This window comes from Protopterus annectens, chromosome 1.part2 (genome assembly GCF_019279795.1).
Source record: "Protopterus annectens isolate FY-2018-M chromosome 1.part2, PAN1.0, whole genome shotgun sequence".
Taxonomy (NCBI): Eukaryota; Metazoa; Chordata; order Ceratodontiformes; family Protopteridae; genus Protopterus; species Protopterus annectens.
The window spans coordinates 931759635-931774820 of record NC_056727.1 but is presented as its reverse complement, the minus strand read 5'-3'; the positions used below and the strand labels follow the sequence as shown (position 1 = coordinate 931774820).

At 43.3% G+C, this 15186-nt stretch overlaps 1 protein-coding gene across 9 annotated transcripts in view; it reads right to left on the bottom strand.

The window, feature by feature from the left end:
* The window catches only part of ENAH (ENAH actin regulator), a 1657477-nt gene that overhangs the window by 37710 nt on the left and 1604581 nt on the right, over window positions 1-15186 (bottom strand). For 6 of the 9 annotated variants that reach the window (XM_044059827.1, XM_044059830.1, XM_044059834.1 and 3 more), the window contains 2 exons: window positions 14678-14744; window positions 3999-4061 (listed from right to left, as the gene is read on the bottom strand). In XM_044059827.1, coding sequence (XP_043915762.1) covers window positions 3999-4061; window positions 14678-14744 — 130 coding nt within the window. The remainder of the gene's footprint in view (window positions 1-3998; window positions 4062-14677; window positions 14745-15186) is intronic. The other 3 variants (XM_044059831.1, XM_044059836.1, XM_044059837.1) reach the window with 1 other exon arrangement.

The window sequence follows — 15186 nt, the reverse complement described above, 5'->3', positions numbered from 1 at the left end:
CCCATAAAAGCTTAACATCTTTAACTCTGCCACATCCAGCTCAAACTCCTGCCTTTTTGTCAGTGCCACTGTCTCCAACCCATAAAACATAGCTGGTCTCGCTAACCTGTTGTAGACCCTTCCCTTTCACTCTTGTTGGTACTTGTCTGTCACAAATCACTCCTGACACTTCTCCACCCACTCCATCCTGCCTGCACTCTCTTCACCTCTCTTCCACACTCACCATTACTCTAAAGTATTGATCCCAAGTATTTAAACTCATCCACCTTCCTCACCTCTACTCCTTGCATCTTCACCATTCCTCTATCCTCCCTCTCATTCACACACATATTCTTAGTCCTGCTGACCTTCATTCCTCTTCTCTCTGGAGCATATCTCCATCTCTCCAGGGTCTCCTCCACCTGTTCCCTACTCTCACTACAGATCACAATGGCATCTGCAAACATCAGAGTCCACGAGGACTCCTGTCTGATCTCATCTGTCAACCTGTCCATCACTATTGCAAATAAGAAAGGGCTCAGAGCTGATCCTTGATGTAACCCCACCTCCACCTTAAACACATCCATCACTACCACCGCAAACCTCACTGCTGTCACACTACCCTCGTACATATCCTGTACCACTCTTACATACTCCTCTGACACTCCCGACTTCTTTATACAATACCATAACCCCTCTCTAGGCACCCTGTCATATGCTTTCTATACGTCTACAAAAACACAATGCAACTCCTTCTAACCTTCTCTGTACTTCTCCACCAATGCACTCGGAGCAAACATCACATTTTTAATGCTCTTTCCCGGCATGAAACCATACTGCTGATCACTAATCATCACGTCCCTTCTTAATCTATCTTCCTCTACTCTTTCCAATTACTCCATGCTCTGACTTATCAATTTAATCCCTCTGTATTTACTACAGCTCTGCACATCACCCTTACTCTTAAAAATTGGTACCAAAACACTTTCTCCATTCCTCAAGCATCTTCTCACTTTCCAAGATTTCATTAAACAATCTGGTTATAAACTCCACTGCCATTTCACCTAAACACCTCCATGCTTCCACAGGTATGTCATCTGGACCAACAGCCTTTCCATTCTTCATCCTCTTCATATCTATCCTTACTTCCTCCTTGCTAATCCATTGCACTTCATGATTCACTATCCCCACATCATCCAGCCTTCTCCTTCTCATTCTCTTCATGCATCAACCTCTCAAAGTACTCTTTCCATCTGCTTAACACACTCTCCTCACTTGTGAGTATGTTTCCCTCATTATCCTTTATCACCTTTACTTGCTGCACATCTTTCCTAGCTCGGTCTGTCTGTCTAGCCAATTGGTACAGGTCATTTTCTCCCTCCTTAGTGTCCAACCTTTTATACAACTCATCATACACCTTATCCTTCACCACCTCTCTCATTGCCATGCACCTCATCTCCTTCTACTCTTGTCTACTTTCTTCATCTCTGACAATCCCACTTCTTCTTTGCCAACCTCTTTCTCTGTATACTCTCCTGTACTTCCTCATTCCACCACCATGTCTCCTTGTTGTCCTTCCTCTGTCCAGATGTCATACCAAGCACCTTAATAGCTATCTCCCTTACTAGCTCTGCTGTAGTTACCCACCTATTTGGTAACTTTTCACTGCCACCCAGTGTCTGTTTTAACTTATCCCTGAACTCCACCTCACAATTACTCTTTTTCAATTTCCACCATTTGATCCTTGGTGTTGCCATCACACTCCTCCTCCACTTTTTGATCACCAACATCATCCTACAAACCACCATCCTATGATGCGCCTAACTACACTTTCCCCGATCCCTACTTCACAGTCTCCAATCTCCTTCAAACTGGCCCTCTTACATAAGATATAATCCACCTGTGTGCATCTTCCTCCACTCTTGTATGTCACCCTATGCTCCTCCCTCTTGTTAAAATATGTATTCACCACAGCCATGCCCATCCTTTTCACAACATCCACTACCATCTGACTTTCTGCATTCCTTTAACACCATACCTACCCATCACTTCCTCATCCTCTCTGTTCCCTTCACCAACATGCCCACTGAAATCTGCTCCAACCACCACTCTCTCACCCTTGGGTACAGTCATCACCATTTCATCCAACTAACTCCAAATTTTTCTCTCATCCATCGCACACCCAACTTGTACAGCATATGCACTAACAACATTCATCATTACACCATCAATTTCCAGTTTCATAAACATCACTCTGACACTTTCTTCACCTCCAAAACACTCTTAGCATACTGTTCCTTCAGGATAACTCCTACGCCATTTCAGCAGATGGTAGCATCCACACAATGATAAAACAATTTGAACCCACCTTCGATACACCTAGCCTTACTCCCCTTCCATCTGGTCTCTTGTACACACACTATACCAACCTTCCTTCTGTCCATCACATCAGCTTGCTCTCGCCCTATACCAGTCATACTGCCAACATTGAAAGTTCTGACCCTCACTACCACAGTCCTAACCTTTCTCCTCTCTTCCTGCCTTCCGCCATGCCTTCCGCCTCTTCTCCTCCTTCGGCCAACAGTAGCCCAATTTCCGCCATACATACACACATATATATATATATATATATATATATATATACATATATATACACATATATATATATATATATATAAAAAAATATACGTAAAGAGGAGTGAGGGGATGCCTTAATGGTTGTAAAGAACTTAGCAGGTAGGGAGGAGAGAGAGGAATAAAAAAAGTTCACTTAACTTCGAAAGAAGAAAGAACATCTGCTCGAGTGCTGAAAAGCACGTCAAATGCAGGCAAACGAGATCTGAGGAAGCTGTGCTTGGTGCAAGGGATTGTGGGTAAAGGAAGAAGCTCGAGCCTGTAAGCTTAAATCTGTAGAAGGTAGCAGAGTCGGATTTGATTATCAGATCAGTAACCCATACATGAATCATTCAGAACAAGGACAACATCACATCTAGTGGTCAAACAGCTGCAGGAAATGAACTGCAAAAAATGCATTGTGTTGTACTTTCCATATACAGTGTTTAGAAATAAAACGCATTCACATTACTAAACCACAATGAGGTCTGAAGAGCTGGGGCCTAATTATTTCAGTTAGAAAAAGTACTGATAAACTGTCCCATTCTGGAATACCCAGAACACCAACACTTAATTTACAAAAAAAATTTTTCACTTGTAGGGTACTGGAATGCGAAATGAAGCCTCCTCCGTATTTAATGCCCTGATTTACATAAGCCACCATTAAGATATTCATGCCCTCACAGATACTTCTGAAAAGAAACACACACAAACTGCTCGTGTTTTCATATCTAGTTCCAAGCATTTACAACTGCAACACACTGTCAGTGGTTTCAAAAATCTTCTCAGCATTTCTGTATATACAGTTCCATACAAAAGTTATTCCATTTAAATAATCACAGTCTCTCAACTATGGAAAATGACAGAAAAAAGCCACAACACATTCTTTTTGCAAGGCGGGGGGTGGGGTGGATGAAGTCCAAGACACATACAGATAAGTGTGCCAGCACTTCCAGTAATATAAAATAACTAAACCAGCTGAGGGAAGAAGAGAAACAGACTCTAAAATCATTGTTAAATTAGTTTTTTTTAACATTTCTGAAAGGCTGAACACTGCCTTTAAAATTTAAGACAATTAAAGAGTGTCCTTCTTCGAGACGAGTAGTGGAAGACGGTCATTAGTTGCAGGTGCAAACTTTATTTGAATCTTAATTCACGTAACTTGGACTACAACCATGTACTTAAAACCACACACAAGCTGTTAATGGCACAAATGCAATGCTCTTACCCAGAACTCAGTTTAATCAAATGAAGCAAATGTATATTTTAAACAGTCTCACATTCCTTGTTTTAGGTATACATGGTGATTACCTTGTTACATGCAACAATTAAGTTTAGACACTCTGCAATCAGTTTGGTTACAAGGAAAATCACAACAAACCAGTTCTTGGTTAACAGGGTAGTACCTGTTCAATGAGTCAAAAAACCTGCTTTCAGAAACCGATTGAGTTCTCCGTGGAGAGTCTCGTCTATGAGAAAAAAAAAAGACTAACACTTAGTCTAATTACAATAAGGAGCACCCGACTTGAAAATCCCTTCCCTTACTTTCTACCTGCCTTCGAATCCCGTTTATCAGCCTTACTCTTTGCTGACTAGTAGTTCCCATTTCTAGGCTCTTTCAAACTAAAGCACAATAAACCTTGGTTTCAAGTACAACTTACCTTTTCCACTACTTGTTTCAAGAGGTAAAGCTCAGAATGGGAAATGTCTTTCACAGACTCCCTTTTTTCTTTACCAAGGGGAACAAACCATGAGAAATTTCTTAAGTAATCAAGGGCCTTCATGCAGCACAGATTAAGGGTACCCTTTATGTTTTTACCCCTCTTTCAATTCCATGTCAGGAAATGTACCAGACTAGCATGTGTGTACAATTGTTAACGCGCAGTTTGTCCTCCTATGGCTGTGGAGGTGATGCAGGATGCTTGTAATAGTTATCCTGTAGGAAATCAGCATGTAATCACTTGACAATCAACAATGCTGCCAGCTGACCTCGTGTCTAGTCACACCCCTACCTAAACTCAAGCTAAGACATTGCTGGCAGTACCAATACATGCCCAGAGCTTGCAGTCCACTTCTAAAATACATCTGTTTACCTCGGTCCACATTCATTATTTTCTTGTGAAATGCCTAAACATCACAGTGGTTTACAGCTTAAACAAAAAAGCTACTGCATTCCTTGCATTATTTATAACCCAAACTCATAAGCAATGTTATTTAAAGCCAGATACATCCATGTATCTTTTCCACATAAAATATAAAACTGTAACAGATATTATACAGAGTTTAATACCTTTAACCTAAAACAGCTAATGCTTATTCAGTGATTTTAACTGTTAAATTTGTAAACTGGCAAATAGGCAGAATGCCCGTTTGCTTTTGCCAATGGAACACAGGCTTTTGACAGTAGCCCAAGGCTTAGAAAGCTAGCTGTAGGAATGGAGAACATGCGAGTGCAAGTGACCCATTAGGGAAAGATGAAAAAAAAGAGCTGTAATACAGGTGGAGTCCATCCCTAGTGCAACCTAAATACACAGCAGTATGCTCAGACAAGAATTCAAGGACCCCAATTTCCATTACTTCTGGATAAGCTGTGTACTACAGTGAAACCTCCTAGATATCACCTGAAATGAATCATCTCCGCTACCTATGAATGCTGCTCTACACATCTGTGAGGGAAGTTACACACCAGGATAACTGAAGAATGCAACTGCCAAGGACCAAAATGGACAGTGGTTGGAAAACCATCAGTAATGCTCCATGTTCCTGAAAGCCAAGAAGTGTAATCATGTTAAAGAAAAAAAATAAGCCATTATAAAACAAATCACATAATGCCACATCTCAAAATAATGTCCCTCAAGCCTCAAACAAACCCCAAATCACCATAATGTTGCAAGAGGGAAGCTACTGAGCTACATTCCTAGCTGTACTGCTTACCTTTCTTTTTGTTCTGAAGCTAGAAGCTCTTGGTACGTGTAATGGTTTTCATGCTGCCCTCCCAAGTTTGAGACCCCTGGTTAAGATATCCTGCTTGTTTTTTCTAGATCTTACTTCATAACAGTTTGAGCTTAATACCCAGATGGCAGTTGCTCATTTTATATAGAAGTGAGGTTACATTACTTGAAAAGTAGTGTTTAATGTGTGTCTGATATCACTCTCTCCTAGACAAAAAGTCAGGCATTACTCTGCCCTTTATTTCCAAGATGCAGCCACACTGGACCAAACATTTTACATGGTGTGTGGCTTGTCTCTGTGGTGCAGAGGGACAGAGCCCTGTGACTCAGGTGACTGCTGGTTGACTACCACTACGAGGAGTGACTGGAGTAATCCACCCAACTAACTACAAAAAGTAAACTCTATTGCACTGACCATGCACTGACCCATGCATTCTCCATCCTACCACCTATACTATGGGACGTCCATTCCTCTGTTAATCAGAGATGTGCAAAAGTACTCTACTTCAGACAACAGCTCACGAAACACCTCTTCACCCAAAGTGCAGCTGCACTCACTGAGGTCACATTACATGAATGCTGCAGCTCTCTCACACACTCCTTTATCCCCGTTTCATCCATCCTTATCTCATCTTGTTGTCCCCTTTACTTACTGCCTCTCATTCACCCTACTTAGCTCTTCTCTTTGCATTTCTCTCTCACTTCTCCTTTCTACTCCTCTTCCCTCTGCATGCCTCTCACACCATTTCCCTGTGTTCTCCCCAAGTATACGTTCTTGCAATGATTCTCCCTTGCCTCTTCTAATGTCCTTCGTACCTCTCTATATAACATGCTGCTATCCCTGTAGCAGAAGCCATCTCAATCATACCTACATTTTATCCATAAAGCTTGCTAAGCATAATTCCATTTTTCTATCCACATTTTAACATCAACTGCTTTTTGAACTAAATGTAGCATATTCTTGCATCTGTAAATATGCATATTTATTTGTTTTTAGTATATACTTGTATCTGTAAATATGCTTTGTTCATTTCTTATGTGATCCTATTTACCAGGGTTGTGCCTGGAAATGGTCCATTGAGATCAGTGTAACACTCTGGCAAACAAATATAAATAAATGAAGTTTGCCCTACTTGCCTCTCCTGGAGGGAAGAAGAGGATGCAGTTTCTCTGGTGGAGACTGGGAAAACCACTTCCATGCCTCAAGGCTGGTGGATGGAGCTGCTTGTTGGCAATGTCCACTGCAGAAGTGAGAGAATTCCCAGCTCAGGCAGCCTATTACCTGCCCTCTTCTCTTGCACAGCCAAGCATGCTCAGAGACATACACAAGAAAACCTCTGAACCAGCTCTGATGGATGCCTAAAACAATAGACACTCCTAGCAGACTCTCCACATCAGTGATAAGAGAATGAACTGGTCGAGAGAAGGGTGATTACAAGCTCACAATGGTGGCAGAGAAACAAGAAAACAAAAACTAAGGCGTGTGGGATATGAAGCCCTCCAAGGGTTTGCACCTTAAAAAAAACAAAATTCTAATTGATATTTTCTATAATATGCAAGCTAGAGTATATGTATTCGGTGTCTTTTGAGTCGGCACTTACAAGGTAGTACTAATGAACTAAGAAAGGGAGAGAGAGGGGTTAAATAATTCAAGATCCTTGGAAATTAGTATCTCAACAGATCCGGGTCTTTTATGACAATGCAAAGGACAAATCTTGAATACAGGTAAGAGTTCCTTATAGTGGTGCCCTCTGTTTGTTTCAAATGTACAAAGGGGTGGAGGTGACCCTAGCAGTCATTTCACCCACAGTTTTGGCAGGTGTAACATTTGATTAGTGTGACTCATCCAGAACCTTTGCAAGATGATTTACTTTGAGAGCCCCCCCCACACACACACACAAACACACGTTTATACCCTTTGACAGCTTCAGTGGGATGGGGCTGCACTTGAGCAGCTAACAGGCCAACAGTTGTATAATGCCATTAATGCAGTTAACTTGCTCCAGCCACTATCAATACAGACTCTTGAGCTGACTAAAACTTTTTTTTGACAAACTAGAGAAAATAACCAAACCGGGTGGCCGCAGTGGTAAAGCACTTAGCGTTGCTGCTTCACAGCAAGAGGTTCTCCTGTTCGATCCTTGGCTGGGGTGCCTTCTGTGGGGAGTCTGCATGTCCACCCTGTGGTCACGTGGGTTTCCTCTGGGTGCTCCGATTTCCTCCCACATCCCAAAGACATGCTGTAGGTGGATTGGACACTCTAAATTGGCCCTAGGAGTCAGTGCATGCATGTGTGTGCCTTCTGTGGAAGGTTGGGTGCCGGGCTGGCAACTCGATACCGTAAAACTCAACTGCCAATCATGACCGGACAGGTGATCCACTGTGGCGACCCCTAACCAGGAAAAAGCCGAAAGAAAAGAGAAAATAACCAAACCAAAGGGTATAAAGGACACACACAAACAAACCATTCAGTAAAAAACTGCAAGAAAAAAAAATCAGCCAAGCTAAAGTTTTCACTGTGCGATACACCATAAATTTCCTGTAATGGAGACTCATGGGATATATGCAAATGACCCCTTAAGACTATGTTTCAGCTACATGGCTTCTGAATGTCCATAAATTTTTATTTATTTATTTATTTATTTTAAGTGTTTATGGTTACATTAAGGCCAATAAAGCCAAACCCCATTAGCTGTGGACATGTATGTTTCAGACTTTTTATTGACGTCAATGGCACAGCATAATTGTATAGTTTAGCTAGACTTCAGAAAAACAGGGTCTTCAAATCCAGATGATGCCCATAAAGATTAAGTTGCCTACAAAATATCCCAACTAACATCCAAACCAAAGGGTTAAAAGGGCAAAGACAAATCATTCAGTAAAAACTGCAATAATAATAAAGACTTAAAAAGTTAAAAAAAAAAAAAAAAAAAGTAATGGGCATTCAGAAGCCATGTAGCTGAAACATTTGATTTCCTTAAGGGGTTATTTGCATATATTCTATGTGCCTTCACTACAGGAGGTCTACGGTGTCACACAGTGAAAACTCTAGTTTTGCTAGGCTAAACTACAGAAAATAAGGAAAGCATATGCACCAATATCTCCATATGTTATTTTGACCCTGTCTTCAGCAAAATGAGTTTTGCCATGCAGGTTCCACAGATTGCCAGTTTGCATATTTTTGGTGCACTCTGTCATCTCTCTCTCCTTCAGCATTCACACCTTCTCTGCAAGCCCCGCATACCAATTTAAAAGAATACTAGACAGTATCTTGATTCTCCACTGTTCTCCACAACCTTTGCTTTCTCAAACATTCCTTAGAATTCGAGCCAAGAGCTCAGAAACATCCCTCTTATGACGGATTCATCATTACTAATGCTATAAATTTAATCCTTCACTTAGCTAAGCAACAGAACTTTTTTTTCCCTTTTTTAAGTTTATTACACTTCAATGAGTTCTTACAGTATTTTTGACAAGTAAAAATATTACGAATGTCCTTTCAAACTACAAAAAATGTGCTAGTACACTTGTACACATGCAGACACACTGCAAAAAATTCACCTCTGATGAGATTCATAACTTCCAGTTCACAGTGAAACTGCAGCTGCTTGATGTCTGTTTGAAAACTCCAAGATTTAAGGTAATATGTTGCAACTACTTATGAGATGCCATGTCAGCATCATTCTTCTCACTATCCTAAAGGTTTAAACCTTTTAAATTAGTTTTAAATTACTTCAATGCCACCATCGAGTTTCTAGTACACATAATGTATTTGCTTGTAACATTCTCCCATCAGAATAAATTTTAAGTTATGTCAGAATGTCACTACACACCATACTCCATACCCAGCACCCCAATAAGAAGACACCCTATTGATTCAGGGAACTGCCTCAAGCATGTACCCTACATAAAAAAAAAAAAAAAACTGCAGACTCCCTCACCCATTCTTTGAAGGATGGGAAAAACCTGGCATTGCCAAAAACCTGAAACCACAACCTAATGAATTTTTTTGTTCATCAGTATACAGTAAACCTCGATAACTGGATGGCAGCCTCAAATCTTCTCATGGTCCATCTTGTCTTGCCTTCCTTGAGGCTAGAGGGAAATTTTGACTAGGATTTTTTGGCTAGGGTTGAAATGGTCTGCAGACTGACTGCCTAGAACCCTGGCTTTGGTGAATGTGCCCTCTCACCAAACTAATACAAGAGGATTCTAGTTCTGCCACTAGGGTGGTCTAGTGACACAACAGGTAGCACTGTAAGGTGAGGCCATAGGAAAATGAAACAGACTTGACGGGGCCAATAAGGGGCAATGAGGATCACTTTTTGCTTCTCAACCTTTGAGCTTTCTGGAGGAATTTTGGGATGAGGGGAAAGGCATACAGCAGACTCTGGGGGCAATCGAGCATCCCTCGTTGACTCCCCCTGAGGGAGGATCAGGGCAAAATATCTTCTGCATTTGTTGTTTAGGGGAGAAGCAAACAGGTCACAGCAAGGCCTGCCCCAACAGCAGAAGATCTGATCCACTATTACAGGATTGAGGGACCACTTGTAAGGCATCAGAATGTTCCTGCTCAGATTGTTCGCAATAAGATTGGAACTCCCGGGAATAAGAGTTGCTATGAGAAAGCGGTTGGAAGCCATCGCCCAATGCCAAATTCTCATGCCTTCCCGACACAGGTGGCAAGACCTGGTTCCGCCTTGTTTGTTGATATACCACATGACTAACATGTTGTCCGATTGAATTGCAATGGTCCCGGAAGGAAGGGATGTGTGGAACGCTTGCAACGCTAAGAGAACTGCCCGCAATTCCAGGATATTTATGTGAAAATTGGTCTCTATGGGGGACAAGGTGCCTATGAAGGTCTTTCCCTGGAAATGCCTCCCACCCTAACAGGGAAGCGTCCGTGGTCACCGTGCCACTGGGGGAGACAGAACGGTCGACCAAAAATTTGACTCTGGCTTCATCCACCAAAGCATTTGTTTCTTGCAAAGATTTGTAAGGCGTACCATGTGGTAGAGTGGGTGAGTTAAGATGGACCATTATGATGAGAACAGCCACTGCAATAGTCCCATGTGCAACCTCGTCAGTGATACCAAGGTAATGGTTGCTGCTATAGAGCCCAACAGTTGTAGTACAAGGCGTGCTAGTACAAATGTCTGCGAGAGGACTTGAATCTGGTTTCTTATTTTTGAAAGCCTGTGAGGAGGGAGGGAAGCTTGACAGGACGTTGTGTCAAAGATCGCTCCAATGAATTCCAGTGTTCTTGATGGAGACATGTGCGATTTGTCCATGTTGACAGTGATACCTAGGCGAAGAGCAATGCCTTGAGTGAGAGAGTGCCTGAGAATGAGAAGATTCCTAGACATGGTGGTAAGGAACCAATCATCTAGATATGGAAACACCTGGAATCCTTGTAGTCGGAGATGAGCTATTACAACTGCCATGCATTTGGTGAACACTCTGGGGGCTGTCTAGAGAAAAAATGGCAGTACCCTGAACTGGTAATGACTGGCTCCCAGCCAGAAGCGGAGAAAACTCCGGGAGTGTTTGTCCATCTTTATGTGGTAATACGCATCCTGGAGGTCTATAGACCACATCCAGTTGTCCTTCCCCAGAAAGGGGAGAATGGACTGTACCGTGAACATCCGGAATTTTTGAGGTTTGATGAATTTGTTTAAGTAAACTAAGATCCAGTATTGGTCTCCAGTCCCTGTTTTTTTATGGTACTAATAATAACCTCAAGTAAAAGCTGGATCCTCTTTGGTCTGGCAGGACCAGCTGTATGACTCTTTCTTAACAGCTTTTCGATTTCTAAGGCTGCAACTTCCCTCTGACTAGGTGGGATGTCGGGGATTAGTTTCACAGGTCTGGGGGTGAGGTCAAAAGGGATATGATAGCCTCTGGATATTATTCTCTGCACCCACGCATACATTAAAAGTTGCCAGGCCTGTAGGTTCAGGGAAATTTAACCTCAGACTGCTTCCAGAGGAAAGCAATCAGGCAGTTGTTTAGGAGCGCTGGAAGGGTCTGCCAGAGAAGGAATATCTAGCGCCCTGGTTACGTGAACCCCCTGCCCCGAAAGGGAAGCCTTACAAATGGGTTGCCCCCTCTGCCTCGGGGGGGGGGGGATTGCTCATCACGACTGTCACGAAAAGATCCTTGGGACTTCTTGAACCACAATTTTCCTCCCCACTGATTCCTGGAGCAGGACCTCTGCGGGGGTGGGGGTGGGGGGGGTGTGTGTGTGGGGGGGAAAACATACGCCCACAGCAGACAAGGTCTTTCTGTCTTTCTCACTATGTGAAAGTGTCTCTCTTACTTTGGGATAAAAAAAGGAAGACTCGTCAACAGGCACGTTGATAAGGGAAGATTTAAATGGGTTAATGAAATCACACAAACACATCCAAGCATGTCATCTCGTAACGATGAGTGATGCGTCTGCTCGAGTTACCTCCTCGGTAATGTGAGAAATCAAGCGCATCGAGGAGTTCAAGATTGATTCCAAGGTAGCTAGCTGAGAGGCAACAGTATCACGCACCTCCTCAGGCAGTACCTCAGCCAAAGAGGCACGCATTTCAGAAATTAGGTCTCTTTGGAGGCGAGTAAAGTGTGCCAGGTAATTCAGAGACTGGATGGCAAAAGTCGCTGAAGCATAGGTCCGGTTCCCCAGTCTGTCCATAGCCCGAGATTCCCTGTTCGGGGGTTGAATAATGGAACCATCTTCCACCAGTTCCTTCTTGGTGGCCGCCGCCACAACCATGGAATCGACTACCAGTTGGTTTGGATCAATTGGGCTGGTCGTCTGGGTTGGACAAAATTTTATCTGGATGGGTTCTATGTTGTATGGGGCCTTCCAGGCACACTGCACAATAAGTCGAATGAGCTCATCTGCAGGTGGGGGGTCACCCAGGAAGTAGATGACTGTGCACGAAAAGCCTGCAAGAACACAGATTCCTCCGAAGAAGGGTTGGAGAGCTTCCAGTCTCCCCTCTGCTCGAGGATCTCGAGAATGTCACCAAATGAGATGTCTTCCGGGGGGATCCTTCTCCCTTATCCCATTCGGTGTCTTCAGTGATGGACTCCTCATGGAAATCAAGATGCTTTCTCTTGCAAAGTTTCTTCCGAGGTGACTCCCCAGTGGGATCTTCTGAGGATGACTCCGGACAGAGGGTTCCCTTGGAGGGCAAACCTTGCAGCTCCCATGCTTGAGGTTCCAGAGTAGGAGGATTTGACAGCTGAAAGCTAGAGGGGGGTTCTGGTTCCGATGCCAGTGGTGTCAACTGTAAGCCTGTGGAAGCAAGGACCCTCTCCATCACCTGGAAAGCAGGCCCACCAGAGGAGGGATGGGAGCCCGAACAGAAAAGGACAACCTCGTAACCAGGGTCACATCCTACCCAGGGAGCCTGCTTCCAGGTGAGGAGCTCCGAGAGGACCAGCAGCTGCTGGGAGAGCCATGGCCGTAGACAGCACCACAGAAAAAAATCAGCGCTGAACTAGGTGCCACTGTGCCGACAGCCCAATCACTGCTCCAATAGTGCCCCAGTTCCAAAGGAGCCATGACGCCAAGAGTAATCGGTGCCGAGGGGGAAGCCTCTTTTGCTGGCACAGAGACAGTATGTAGCAGGATGGCCATTGGTACCGAAGTCTCGGAAACCCAGGTGGAGGTCAGAGGAGGATAGACAGGAAAATACGCCATGAAAGCTTTCGCTCCAAGGGGGAGGGAAGACCTGGTCTAAGTGGTTAATCCTCTAGCTGCCAGAAGCTGGTCCACAACCCTCAGTACACCCTGTTCCAAAAGACTCCTGGTGGACCTGAAGGACGCTGCTGATGGGGAGTCTGGTCTCACAAGAAAGGGACTAAACTGCTGTCCCAAAAAGGGATTATAAGGTGGAGAATATCTAGTTCTTGGAAGGTGCTCGATCTTGGGAACCGAAGGAGTCATTACCAGAGGAGCCGTATAAGACATCAGCACCATGACCAGGGAATGTGTCGATGCAGGCACAGTAGTGGCGGCCTGTGTTACAAACAAGGTCGGCACCATGGGAGATGGTGCCGAGGTCAGTATAGTGGAAGGAGTCTGAGTCAAAATCAAAGGCATCACCAAGGGAGAAAACAAGGACCCTGGTGCCGAAGTTGTCTGCGCCGATGGTGCGGGAGAGGCCTGGTGTTGACTCGGTTCCGAGGAGGACGGGGATGTTGGAACCAGAAGACTCTATTTCTTCTTATATCTTTTAACATCTTTATGCTTAGGAGGTGGTTAGACCTCCATCCCAGATAGAGCCTCCGCAAAGGGTGATTTTAACATACCCTTAAGGACGAGATTGTTCTTGCGTTCAGCCAACGTACAGTTGCTGAAACTAAAACAAATGTCGCAAGAAACATTAAGGTAGTCAACGCCCAAACAGTACACACACCGGGCGTGACAGTCAGAATTGGGCAATTTATGCCCACATTTATCATTGTCTGAAACCAAGCTTGGCCTTATCTGCCATAACACAGAGTATACCACACTAACCACACAATAAAACTAAATAACTAACAAGACAAGCGAAAGCACTTTTTTTTGTTTTTTTGCAGATAAGAGGAAAGACTACCAACAATGGTACTAAGAAATACCAAAGGTAAGAGAGGGCCTATTAAGGCAGGGAGAGAGGGAGTAGTACCAACGATGGTACGAAGAACTACCAAAGGTAGTGGGTAGGGCTTAGTCAGGAAAGAATAAAGTAGAGATAGAAAACAACAAGAAAAAAATGTCTTACAACACACTAGAATCAAGAAAAAAACACAAAAAGCTAACACTTAGCTGAGAGAAGGCTTGGCGTGTCTGACGAGGAACGGGGCAGACGAGATCTGAAGAGACTATGAGAGGGACATTGTGGACAGGTCTTAGCTGAGAGTTTTTGGCTGGCATGAGCTTGGTAATGGCCATGTCAGTTCCAAGGACGGAACCGAAGTCCTAACAGTAAGGAATGAATAAAGATTTACAACATCAGATGTGTAGTTACAGCTATCATACTGACTAGTGGTACTAAAGTGCAGGCTCTGTCCACATGTACATGAACTTGTGAAAAAGGAAAACTACCTTACTTCTACAGCAACAAACTCGCAGTCTGAAAAAATACATATAATACCTGGATATAACAGGTGATTTGCTACCATTCATAGCATTTGTTCTATCCCAAGGCTTTCTGGTTGGTTCTATAAAAGAAAACAAAAAAATACACATGAAAACAAACATTTTTTGCTAGAAATGTCAAATCTATTTAGTAGTAAAGCACACTCAGAAATCAGCCTTATATACATACTCTACATATTTTGGTATCAGTAGAAAACTCAGCAATTCTAACGTAAACAGAAATCAAAATTACATTACGAAAGGGGAAGAGGTCGCTCTGTAGTTCTACTATTGTTACTTAAAGCTCATACACTGTATGAAGTGCATTTTTACTTGCACAGCTACTACAAAGTGGCTCCATGGTTCACTCCTACTCTTGGTCCACTCTACTCGCATCTGACCTTTTAATTCAACACTATTCCCCACTCAGGCATAATAGATAAACTCTCTCAACTAGGCATCAATCCATATGTTACCAGATGGGTAGCAAACTGGCTCACTGATAGAACCCACCTAATCAAAATA